Source organism: Semicossyphus pulcher, unplaced genomic scaffold (genome assembly GCF_022749685.1).
Source record: "Semicossyphus pulcher isolate SPU_LCO1_2020_fin unplaced genomic scaffold, fSemPul1.0.p SCAF_21, whole genome shotgun sequence".
NCBI lineage: Eukaryota > Metazoa > Chordata > Actinopteri > Labriformes > Labridae > Semicossyphus > Semicossyphus pulcher.
In genome coordinates this window covers 4,306,037-4,318,887 of record NW_027211695.1, presented here as the reverse complement: position 1 = coordinate 4,318,887, position 12,851 = coordinate 4,306,037, and the positions used below count along the sequence as shown (strand labels likewise).

The window sequence follows — 12,851 nt, the reverse complement described above, 5'->3', positions numbered from 1 at the left end:
GAAAAAGTGACAGCCCTATTATACGTTAACACAGTCTTTAGCGAAACCTCGGGGACTGTGAGATCTCACATATTCTCGCGAGGTTCATGTATACCTGCTTTTATGCTACCAGGTGTGTTCAATAAATATAGCTCTGGCTATTAAGCCTCCCGTGCAATCATTTACAAGTAGCCTATAACTTCACAAGATGCTCCAAGTTATTCATTTTAGCGCAGGCAGCTGGCTGCTCTTCTGATATCCCCCTTCATAATGACATATAGGCTAACAAGAGCCTAAACTTTTGTCTTTAAATAGTTCCTTGTCTTCGCTCTCTGACGCTCTTGCTGCAAGTATAGATGGCGTAACTTAATTCCAGGGTAAATTATGTATGATTAATGCTGAAAAAAAGGCTTTTTTTGTTTACTAACACCGAAAGAAAGTAGTGTTTATGGACTGTGCAGGTCCCGTTAAAGTGGTCCTTATACATCCAAACAAAAATCCCATTAACCAGAGACATGGTAAGTCCCGTGCGCACTTTTGTGTTCCAGTGTGAGCATCATTTCATTTGGAGGCTTGACAAATGTTTGCCTGCATGCCATGTGTAAAGGATGCACACGTGAGATATGATAAAAGAAGGATTAGCGTTCATATTCCTGCTGAAAATTACATGTTGAACTTAGCCTTTATCAATCGTTGTTGGGCATATTTACACTTTTGTTTTAATTCACGTAAGTATCACGCTACCAAACATGATCTGCATATCAGCCACACTTTCATTTACGAGATGTTTTTCCGAAGCATTTACACAGTTTGGAGCTGTAATGACGGGGGCGTCGGTATTGCTTGTTTGAAGAGCGAGAGCGGGCTTTACGGAGGGCTTTAAGAGTCCCCTATGGTAACATTTCACACTCTATATCTGGTCCGTTTGACTCACAAAGCCTGGGATTCTCCACAGAGAGGTTCTCACGGCTCTGCCTGCAGGTACCGAGCAGACATGCCTCGCCTGCTCTGCTTCTTACAGCCGTAATCTCACAAACGGCATGCTCTCGTTACATCGGTACATGAAAAAGGAAGGTAAACAGATAATTAAACGACAAGTGTTTTAGCTAAACATTATATTATGTTGACTGTAATGACTGGGGTGATACATAGACTGCCCCAAGGTCGCCGGCGGTGAATGTGTGCCTGAAAGAGAGAGATGAATGCCGAGGATTCCTGCTCTTGTTTTTCCTCTGCTCTCATGTGACTCCTGATTGCTCTTTCTTGTCAGCTGAAAAGCTCAGCAGCCCGTGAGAGTTGCTGTTGATGTAAATAATACCATTTGGCAGACACATCACATTCGGAAGAAGCAAATGTTCATTCGAGCTGATTTATTCTGAGTTTAATGCTCTTGTCAGCGCTAATTTACGCTCGCTGTTTGCTGTTGTCGCAGCTTTGTCAACTAGTTACACGGCGCGATGTTGTGCTTAACTTACACTAATTGCATCAGCGTTCTGTGCTCGTAATTGTCCTTCTTTTTTTTGCAACAATCATGTACCACTTTCTTCTCTTTGCACCGTTTTTGTCGTACAGGTTAATGTGCTTTGCGGGATATTAGACAGCAAATGCTTTTGAGATATGAGGAGGCTCATAAAAGAGCAGCAGGGCAACACTACAGCAGTTTGCGAGTAATTTGAAGATTAGCAATTAAAGCAGAGCAAGATGGTGAAGGGAAGGATGATGAAGAGGTTTAATATGTTGAATATTCAGGCTTCCTGCTATTGTGTGACTTTGTTTAAAGAGGAGGGGGAGCTTTACTGATCTTCCTTTTACACATAAAAGTCAGTTTACTTAGCCTGAGGATTATTACTCAGCATGTGAAAAACAGTGGTATAATTTCGTCTGCGCCTCTGAAGGAGCTTTCTAAAGTCAAGAAACATCCCTGTTAGGGTTTCGACTGAACATCTTTAGCAGGAGACCTGTGTCGTAAACGATGAGGGAATGTAACGGGCAGGGATGGTCTAATGAAGGGTGCTATCCAGTTGCATTATGGGAAATATTCCAGTGTTTTTAAACCACATGCTAGGTGCCACTGGCTCAACCTTACTTAATGCGATCACGTGATAAGAGAACGCTTCAGACTCTTTCAGTTTATAATTGTAACGTGTCGTCAGACTTACACACCATGTAACCCCTTAAACACAGCCAGTTCAAGGCGGGATTATTACGCTCCATCTTCTATGTAAAACGCACGGAGGAGGAATGGTGGGGTTAAGTCGTTGAGCCGACATCGGACGTAGTAACAGAGGCGTAACAGAGGCGTAACGGAGCTGTTAGGGCGGAACAGCGCCGTGTGTGTGCATGTAAAGCACGCACTGTTTGTTTACACCTCGCACCCGTTTTGCTTCAGCAACGCTGGAACGCTATGTAGAAACACACACTGGATCGGCTTCACGCCAGCGCTGCTTGGTCGAATTTCAAAATGGCAAAGGCTCCATGACGGCAGAGCCTCGTTACCGCCCTGAGGCGCAACTGCAGTGTAAAAAGGGCTACTGACTACCTGATACCAGGGCTTACAAGTCATGATATCTCAGCCACTGCTTGTTAGACTCTATTCGAGGTATCCGGTTACTTGTCTTTTAAAAGTCCCCATGAGTGATTAAAAAAGGCTGTAATGCTCTTTCTGTCTGTTCCTTTCAGTTCTGGACCTGCCCCTGTGCCAAGACACACAGGACCCTGACGACAAGCCATCGGTGCCCTTTTCTCTTCACCCCAACCCTGCCCTCTGGAGCCCCAAAACCCGCCGCCTGGAGGTCAGCGTCATCCCCCGTCCCCGCCCCTCCCCCATCCGCCCCCGCATCGACCCATGGAGCTTCATCTCAGCCGGCGGCGGGAACTCAGGTGGCGGCCGCAGCCCGAACCGCTCGGACGGCAACCTCCTGGGCTTTCAGCCCTCCCCTACCAACCCTTTCCACAACTGCGACCCCTTCCCCTCTCCAGACTGCGACCCCTTCGCCCTCAAGGCTGACCCGTCATGCGGCTCGGACTCGGCGTCACCATTTGACCCCTTCTCCGCTCCCTTTCCCACTTCCCGTTCTGCCCCGTGCTCCACTAATGGCTCGCCTACGCTGCCCACGTTCCGCATAGCTCCCCTCAACCCGGCCGACTCACCCCTCATCGACCTGGGCTGGGCGGCCTGCAGCAAACCCCTGGACGGCACCAAAGAGAGAGTTCATCCCCGCAGGACACTCGGGCTCAAACCCTTCAAGTCCCCGACGCAACTCAGAGACGACAGGTTCTAAATTAGTGGTTTTATCACAGGAACGCAGTCCAGGACGTCTTCCACTACTCTGTCCTTAATGAGGATCTTAACCATCACTCAACCCACTGAGGGGGGTTTCCCTTAATCATTGCAGGTGCTGTTTGTTGCCACCTTGCTGCTTTGGAAAGCAGGTAAAAGGTGGAACATTGGATCGTGGGATATCTGCCTTTGAACCAATAGCTGGTGCCCATTTCATTCTCCCTCTCTATCTCTGTTTCTCTATCCCTTTGAAGGAGCCGAACACAGATCACTCGTCCCATCTTCAGATTCTATCAGAGCGCTCATATCCCCCGCTTTCATCTCCCCCCCTACCTTTGAAGCATTGCGACAATGCAGAGGTGGATAAGGCGACTTGCACCGCTTCATCTGCTTCTACCTCGCTGCAGACTGAAAGCATTCGGGACAATGGGAAATTGGAGTGCCATATTTCGTGAAGTGTTTTTAATATATACCTGTTAATCCGGGGCGTAGGGAAAGATGCTACCAATTTGGCTTCAATTTGAAAATCAGCTTAACAATTCCCTGGAAGAAAATGTTGGACTTTTGTAAGGAAAGCTTTTCAAACGGCATCTGCCTGTTGCATTATGGGAAAAAAGCGCTCACAAAATCCAAGTCAAAACCATGACCCAGGCATTCCACTTGGAAGCAGATAACATTCCAGTCACATTCCCCGGGAAATGCCAGGGATTTGGGCAGATCATCGGGCTGGCAGGCGACACAGCACAGGAAACAAGACGAGGGAGCCCTCTGCATTCCCTTCTTATGCCAAAGAATGTGACAGTGTAAGGGGCTGGGACAAAGAGTGTTTGCAAATCAATTGTTCTTACCTCCACGGAGTGTCAGACGAGTGGGGGTTCCCAGCACAGAGAGGCCAGACAATCACAGGGAGTATTTAAATGGTAATATACTGTTCTGTGCTCACTTTCTTTCACACAGTTTCTTTTCAACGCCCGTCTGATGCTGTAGGAAGGTTCAACCAAATGCTTTCAAGTATTTGCAAATGGAAGGTTCGTTACATCGCAGGTGGTGGTCGCAGCCTTGCAGAGCCAGCCCACAAATTCACAGTGTCCCGGAACACATGATTGACGCTCTTGATTGGACAGACGTGCCATCGCTAAGCTGTCATTAGTCCCTTTATTCCAGTTCTTTAACAAATTGTTATATTAGGGATTTCCTCTGCATTGAGTGTTTAAAAAAAAAGCCAGAAACAGGATGTGAAAAGTGACATTTCCTCATTATAAAGAAATCGGAATAGTTATATGACACATGGCTGGAGTATTGCATAAAGAGGAATGGGACAGTTTAGCCCGCCTCCTTAAAAGCCCTCTTCCTTCTGATTGGCCAGTTTATTTCAGTCGACATGGTTGCAGAAGTAGAAACTTTTTGTTTACCTCATCTGAAACTTCAAGTTGAACATCAGACATTGCAGCATTTTGAAAGAAAATAAGAGAAGCATCATAGATTCCCTTTAGCAGGGACTTCCTGGATTTTACCGTCACTGCGAGGCGAGCCTGGTATATAACCCTTAGAAGACCTCATGTAGTTACATGCTTCAATTATTGTATCTTCGCAAAATATACGTTTTAAATGAGTGAGCTTTAAAGGTGGTCTATTTCCAGTCATTGTGCCAAGCTAAGCTAAGCTAAGCTAAGCTAAACGTAGAAGAGTTTGAAATGTGCAATAACAAAAAACATGCCCAATCAAACCTCAACATGTGTTCCAGACTTGTGCGCTCATGAGGTGTAGGCTGGCTTTGTAAGACTACCACAGCAAGGCTCCTAAACTCTGCTCCACGCTCTGGTTTGTTTGCCAAACAAAATCCATCCTAAACCATTTTAAAATTGCGAAAAAGAACTGGAAGGATCCTGTCGAGTCGTGATGAGATACTCCTAGAACATATACAGCAGACAAGTTCAACATTGAACGATAATGCAGGGAGAAATTAATAGTAGAGATGCTCTTGTTTTGGTGTTTTTTGACATACTTTGCGCAGGTCAAGCCCCTGAAAGAGACCCACTTACCCGAAGCCCAAACTTGCCCCGTCACCCTCGTCTTTGCTGAAGCGTAACGAGGTACAAACACCGACTGACTTCGCCTCTGACACCGTGTCACTGGAGGACAATGACGACTTTGTTCCGACGAAGAGTGAAAGCCTCGTCTCTAAAGGGGAAAGCTTTGTGATTAGCCTAATAATCCTGAAGACGAACAGAGTAGGCTGATAGCGATAATTAGCCTCTTGATAAGAGCAGAGAGCATTAACGCTCAGATATTTGGTTAATTAATTTGCCCAGACGTTCCAAAAAAAAAAATAGGCCCCCGTCTTCCCTGCAAGGTGTATCGAGCCGCTTCCTTCATCAGCTTACGTCTTGATTTAAACCCTTTTTTATGCATGAAGTTTCAAAGACAGTCTGAGCTGTCTTTCCAGCATTTTCTCCTCTGTGTTGGTACAGGCTGCTCAGCTGCTGACCGGGTGAAATCTCACCTTTTTCTTCGTCCTTCCCCCTCAGGTGATGTGGGAGATATTCGCTCTTTCTTTTTCTTCTCACTCCTACTCCTTTGCTTCCTTCTTCTGTGGGAAGTTTTCTTCAGGGCGGTTTTATCCTGAAACTGCAGAGCATTCAGCTCAGTAACAGCAAGGTTTCTATCTACTAGAAAAGGACAGATGCACTTCTATCTGTAATTACAACAAGGGCTTTATTGTATATTTATTTTGCACATGAATGTGTCTGTTTATCATCTACTGGACAACCAAGTAATACTCAACACTGACAAAGACACACAGTGCTTCAAAGCAACTTGTCAGCCAATCGCATCTTAAATGTTTGTAGCCTTCATTCGGCCACAGTGTTAGACGCTGTGACAAGCAACGCAGGAAGTACACTCGGCTTTCAAGCTAATTTGACTCGCAAACTGTGTAATTACAACCTCAGGGTCAGTCATGTGATGCACACTGGCCTACAAAGACACCTCTAAATCAGCTGAGAGATAACTTTACTGGCCTTTTAAGCTTATATTGGGAGAGAGAGGACAGTGGATAGTGTTGGAAACATGGGAGGAGAAAACGGGGACGGCCTCTGCACATGGACTAAACCGGCGCCCTGCTGAGAGATTCCAGTATTAACACTTTAATAGCCCTTATTTAAATCATCACCTCTAAACAGAAACTTACTGCTAGTCAAATCAAGAGTTGCATCACACGGGTTGGGGCCTAGCTTAGACGCTTTTCCAATCCTCTGATAATAATAATAATGACTTAATTAAGACTTAATTGCCTGATTGCTGATGCTGTAGACACAAAGGAATATGCAAGTGAATAAATAACATTCAGTAAATGATGATTATGTTACTACAGTTTAGTTCCATGTTGCGTGTATGAAGGGTACGTGTGCAAACGAGTACTTGCGAAATAAATCCTAATTGGTTACAAAATAATCGATTATATTTTTTCTACATTTTATCCAAGTAAGTTCCCTGTGTCGTGTAGGCCTATAATTGTTATCTGATAAGCTATCACGCTTGTTGCTTTCTGTGTTTTAAAAATAATCCCCATGGCAACGCACGCAGGCCGCTGTAGCTAAAGAATCCTGTGAAGAATCAGCTAAGAGCTGCTTAGCCCACATGCTAAAACTAGCCATCCCAGCGCCCTGTCGATGCCTGCAGCAGAATCAGATGGCCCTCCCAAAGCACAGCCTTATCCAGTGTAGTAGAACCCGCTGTTTGTACGCCTTGTTGAACAGAGGTGGGCAACCGTTCAGCGACAGTCTCCCTTTCCATTGCTGATTAAGTCACACGCCACCGGGTGAGCAATGTAAAGGGAGGCTGTCTCTGCATTGATTCCATTGCGCAGCTTTTGTAGACTCGACTGCATGGGGGAAAAAAACAAAACGAGCGATAACTCGAGTAATCGTTTAAGCAGTGGGACGAGTCATGGGTTAGAGAATAAGCTGAATTTCTGCATCCCTAATGAAGGGTGGTGGTCCATTTCAATATTTCAATCACTCCCCCTTGTAGCGCCGTTCACATGGGCCACTATCCGGTTGATGGCACTCCAGAAAATTAGGGAAGGGCAGTGCGAGGGACACTGACACTGTTGGAACGTGTTACATGGTCGGCAACATACCGTGTACCTTGAGCATTTAAAATATAGAGAACTAGAATATAACTAAAAAGCGACCCCAGCTCGAAGCTATAGGTTTAAAAAGAAAATGCATCTTAAGACACGTACTGTTAACTTGTAATAGAATACATTAAATTCTCTTCAGACAGATCATACAACATTTGTTCTATGTTGACCAAATCTACCTTCACGGTGTGCAGAAGTTTGAGCTTTATTACAGTACTCGTCTCTCTCAGCAGTGTTCCCTACCTTCCCTCGCTCTCCTGCCGGCTCCGCCAACATTTCACAGACGTGACAAGTGATGAGTTATTGCCTCGTCTCCTCGTGTCAACACACAAAGCCACAAGAGCTCTCCTCTGATAGTCATTAGGCTCGGATAGCTGTTATTGTCGACGGAGCTCTGCGAGGAGAGAGGAAACATGGAGGAAATTGAGATGATTGAAACGTCTGGCAGATTATTTCTGTCACAAATTCTGTGAGTGTGTCAAGTCTCCACTCCAGCCTGCCACTCATGTCTCGTCTGTTTGGTTCGCTCACTTCTAGGCTTTAATTTTTCCTTCATACCTGATGTTAAAATGTGCTACCTGTCGTTCTCCATCAAGCCGGCAAACGTCGAGTGATTTATTAAATATCACTTGCAATAACAGGAAGTCACTGTCCCTGTCGCACATGATAAAGTTATTGCCTATTGTCAGAGTTGGAGTGCGTTTCCTTTTGGAAGTGGTTCATTTAAACTCCCAGTTAAATGCACAGTGATTCTTTGACATACCTGTAAATGTATTCTTGTTTTTCAACAATAACAAAATACTTTTGCTCCTAAAGCAAAGTTTGAGTCCTGGAGAGCTGTAGTTTGGTAGCTGAGGGAATACACGGGACACATTTTAGGAAGTCTTTAGCGGAGAGGGATGTCCGATTTTGGTTTGTGGCTGTCAGATTTAAGAACCATAGCTGCCACTCGGCCGCCGCAGCTGACAGCAATAAGAAAGTCCTGATGAGTTGTTTGTGACGCTCGGCTCTTCCAGGCGTCGCCCACATCCGTCACTGCAAATCAGGGTCCCCGAGTACAAACTGACAGCGAGAAATGGAAGTGAATTCTCAGCAGGAGAGACCAATATCTGGCCACCGGTGATCCACTCTCAGCCCCACTGTGGCAGAGAGCAGGTCTGATTGGATGATCACCGTTGCCCCTAATCAGTGAATGGCAAACGGTCAATACATTACATGAATAAAAGCTAATGAGACAGCACAATGGAAGACCCCGAAGCCCTGACCCTCATCAGGAGAGAGGCCACTTGTGAGCGGTGGTTGTGTTTCAGAATTTCAGGGGTAAAAAATCAGAGCTATTATCCAGAAGATAAAAAAAACATGTAGCAAGCTGGTTATTTACAGGCTTTGTGATAGATCAAATAAGAACTTAATTTGGATATGTTTACATGCTTATTAATTAAGTGATTGCCCCTGATTAAGCTATTGATCAGCTGTAGCAGAAGTGATGTAAATGCCTTAAGGATTTGCGTGGTCTTTTGTGTTAAATAATCTAAAATAACATTAGAAATAATACCTTGTAAAGCTGCCAAATCTGCTGTTTTTAAATCAAGAATTTTAGGGCAAATACCTTCATTCTGTTGGAGGTTGACATCCCCTGATAGTTCTCATTTATGCCCCAAAACGTCCAAAATACAAACACAATATCACTGAAAGCAACAAATATGTGATAATTGCAGCACACGGGTCGTTATTGCAGGAATAAAGCACGGCAGGAAGATGGTGGATAATGGAAGTGTTTATTTCCAGTATAACGGCACGCTTGCTCTACATTATCCCACTTATTGCACAGATTATTACTAAAGAGCCCGTAATTTGACTCAATAATTTTTATTTGGAAACAATTTCAATGATTAATTTAAAAAAAAAGTAGTACATTTTTTTGTTTGGAATCGCGTCCATAGCAATGGTTAACTCTGTAACCTTAAAGTTAGCATATTTACTTCAGCCTCACCTCTCTTAAAGGTAAAGTGACACAAGTGAACAGGACCATATGAATGAAAAGGGAACCTGAGATTTTCTGCCCTGTAACTTTCAGTCTTTTGATATTTTCTAACACCACCACAGCCGATAGTGTGTTCCATCTCCAGTGTTGTCGATTTCTTGTCTTTCCTTTAACCTCTCTTGCTTTTTCTGCACTGTTCTCTTTTCTTTTTCCGTCAAGTATCAATGCTCTTTTGTTAGATTTACCAGATATGAGTGGACGTGGTCCTGAAAAGTCTGTTATCAGGACTGTGTCCGAGGCAGCAGTCTGTTATTGTCGGCAGCGTTCCGTTATTCAGAAATAACAGCCTGTTAAATCCTCAGTTCTGATTGGTCAGCACCAGCATTTGACAGAGTTTTGTAATTATTGATAATATTGTGTGCTTAATAATTAAAACAGGATGTAGAAAGAAATATAAAATTCAACAAGGATGGTGGGATAAACTCAGAACACATGTTTTTATTTTTATTGATGGAATCTCACCTTGGCGGGTCAGTCGGGAGTAAATCCTAAAACAACAAAATAGATGATCTGACATTTCAGTGGCTTTCACCCCATTTACCTTTGCTCGCTCCTGTTTGTGTTTAATTAAGTGGAGGTTACAAATGTAGCTGGTTATCAGCCTGGTTTCAGCCAGCAGTCAGCGCCACGTACACATTACTGCTCTCTGGCTCGTATTAAACCCAAACACCTGCCCAGGCCTTTGTTTGGCATTAACAGGCCGAGACTAAATGATCAAATACGACCTTTCATTGACTGTACAGGAATCGCACATCCCAATAGGGACGCGGACAAAAGCCATGTCTGCACGAGGCGCCGCCAGGTGCCTAAATTAACGCTCGGCCTCCCAAAGTGTGAATATTATTCCTCATTCTTTTCGGTCTGTGCGTCCAAGGTCACCATCTGCTGTCCTCCTTTTCTGTAACAACCAACGCGGAATGAATGAGAGCCATGAAAGGAGGGCCGGTTCGTTTCCAAGACCACAGTGACGGCTCTTGGAGAGGGCTGGCGATGTGTTTGGAAAATAAAAATGCATTTGTGTTCGAAAATGTAATTCGATTTTTTACATATACATATATATATTCACAAATCTGATTTTTGAAAGTCTATGTATCATTGCTAAAAAAGCCGTGCAAAACTGACGCAAGGGGGGATCATAGAGTGTCATATTTCTCATTTTGGTGTCAGAGAAAGTGGAAATTTGATTCTCTTGCCTCACAAAAAGTAACAAAAACATTTCAATTAAGTCAACAGTAACACTCCTGTTGTTGCCTACAGTTTCAAATGTCCAGTAATGTAACAAATGAATGCTTAAAGGACTAAAATTCCATCAAACAGACATCCAGACTAAATAGTATGTTGCTTCTGGATCAGGGCTAAGTCCCGACTGACACTTAACCTGATTAACGTCTTCCAAAGCACTAATAAAATTCAGGCTAAAGTATTTGACTTGAGCTTGAGGGTATTTACCAGCAGGTGGTCTCTTTCAGGTGCTAATGCTTGAGCTTAAATAAGTGAACTCTAAATGATCCACAGAGGCAATTTAAAATGGTTTGGATGGTACAAATCCCCATGACTCGTTGGTCACATCTCTCTCTGTGCTGTAACGGGCTTTCCCTTCTCACGGCTTCCCACCACTCGGCTAAGGACGCTCACACAAAAGGGGGGGGATATTTATAAATGGCCATCGTTTTACACACTGGATCAAACTACTTCTAGATGGCCATGGACGCAGTCTACCTTAGGATGATGGATTGATTGCTTCGAAACATTTTATAGGTTTTCACTGGAGTATTTAAGATGTATGTATGGGTGCTTCATGCGCGGCGGTAATTTTTACATTCCACTTCTTCAATTCGACCGATCATTCCTCGCCAAGCCCCGGCGTTTGTGTGGAGCAGAAAATTGAAAAGAATCGCCTCAGCTTGAAATCAAGTTATTTGTGTACATTCCAGAAAGCTCTCAAACCTAAAATCACAGTTTAATGTCCCCTTGGGGCACCCATACCGATTTTTATGTGCATAAAACTGCTCGATAGAGTGGAGGATTTTTGTCACTACTATAAAGTGGAAGACAAGTTCGACCTCCTCTCTGTCTTTGTATCTATTTGCTTTTATCGTCATTGTTCCAGATTCATTTCCATGTTTTATTTTGTGTTTTATTACAACCTAGGCGATGTGATAACGCAATCGTTGCATTGCCCTGGCAGCCATTTTTACATCTCTCTCAGTCGTCGGGCTTTGAAAATTTTATTGCATTTTTGTGAAATCTCGCACTGGGCTGGGCCTAATCAACTGTTTTTATTGTTTTGTGTGTCAAGAGGACTATTTCTGTATACAGTATGTGAAAATGTTTTTATTTCTCTTGACTATTATAATGGGTTTTAACCTGTGGAAAAAAAAAACAAAGGAAAAAGCTCAAAAAGAGATAAGACCAAATAAAATGTAACACTTCAGACTTCTTGTGACCTTTTTTCTTATCGTAGTGGACATTTTCTCTCTGTCTCTGTGGGGACTTCAGTCAACAATTGATATTTAAGGTAATTAAGTTGTATTAGTAATTTGCATGCACTTTATTGACTCACAGCCTTGTTTAGGCGCCAATTAACAGAGTACAAAACCTTTCAGCGTCCTATTATTGTCTGCTATGGAAGCCCGGAGAGGACATGCATGTAATTATCTCATTTGTTCTGTTTGCCTGTGATGCCAACTAATCATTTTTTGATCTCAACATCACAATAATTACTTCTCTGTGGCCGCGAGGAAAGCTCTGATGGTATTTGGTTAGGAAGGACAAAATTGTTATCATGTGATTTTGAGCTCCTCAGGTTTGCATCATCGTGTCTTATGACACCAAATACAAGACCAATAACAAATCAATCCGACCTGCTTTTCTGGCGCCGCTCGTCATTTCAAATGACCTTCATCTGCAAATGGATTTTATGCAACAAGGAATTTTAGACTTTCAAGTTTCCGTTTCTTTTAGCGCTTTATAAAGACAGTCTTGTAGATTTTCTGTCCGGTTATTAATGGAGACCAACCAAATAATGGTTTCGCAGAGGACGCAAGTACTTCTTTCTGATCTCTGCTGATTTGTGATTTAACAAGTACTATGTCATGCCCAAAGACTATATATAGATAGACGACATGTCTCCATCTGCTCTCATTGTACGAAATTGATGCCAAAATAGCCCCCATGGCGGGCGCTGCCATCCGCCGTACACACTCCCACTAACCAAAGCACAAACTTAACTTACCGAAAAAACAGCAAAGATCCCGCATGCAGGCGTAGTTAACAACATGAAGCAGACGGTTACAGATATGGGAACTTCAAGGACTGTAGTGATTGTTTTAGTTACGTCTCCTCTTGCCGTTCCTCCTCTACTCTACTACTCATGAACAGAACGCTGCAGGAGCCCCATTTGT

General features: G+C 43.6%; 1 protein-coding gene across 1 annotated transcript in view; it reads left to right on the top strand.

The window, feature by feature from the left end:
* The window catches only part of LOC138600562 (mitogen-activated protein kinase kinase kinase 11), a 61,375-nt gene extending 49,497 nt beyond the window's left edge, over nucleotides 1–11,878 (top strand). Inside the window, exon 10 of the mRNA XM_069672017.1 lies at nucleotides 2,659–11,878. Coding sequence (XP_069528118.1) covers nucleotides 2,659–3,260 — 602 coding nt within the window. The 3' untranslated portion in view covers nucleotides 3,261–11,878. The remainder of the gene's footprint in view (nucleotides 1–2,658) is intronic.
* Nucleotides 11,879–12,851: the final 973 nt, after the last annotated feature.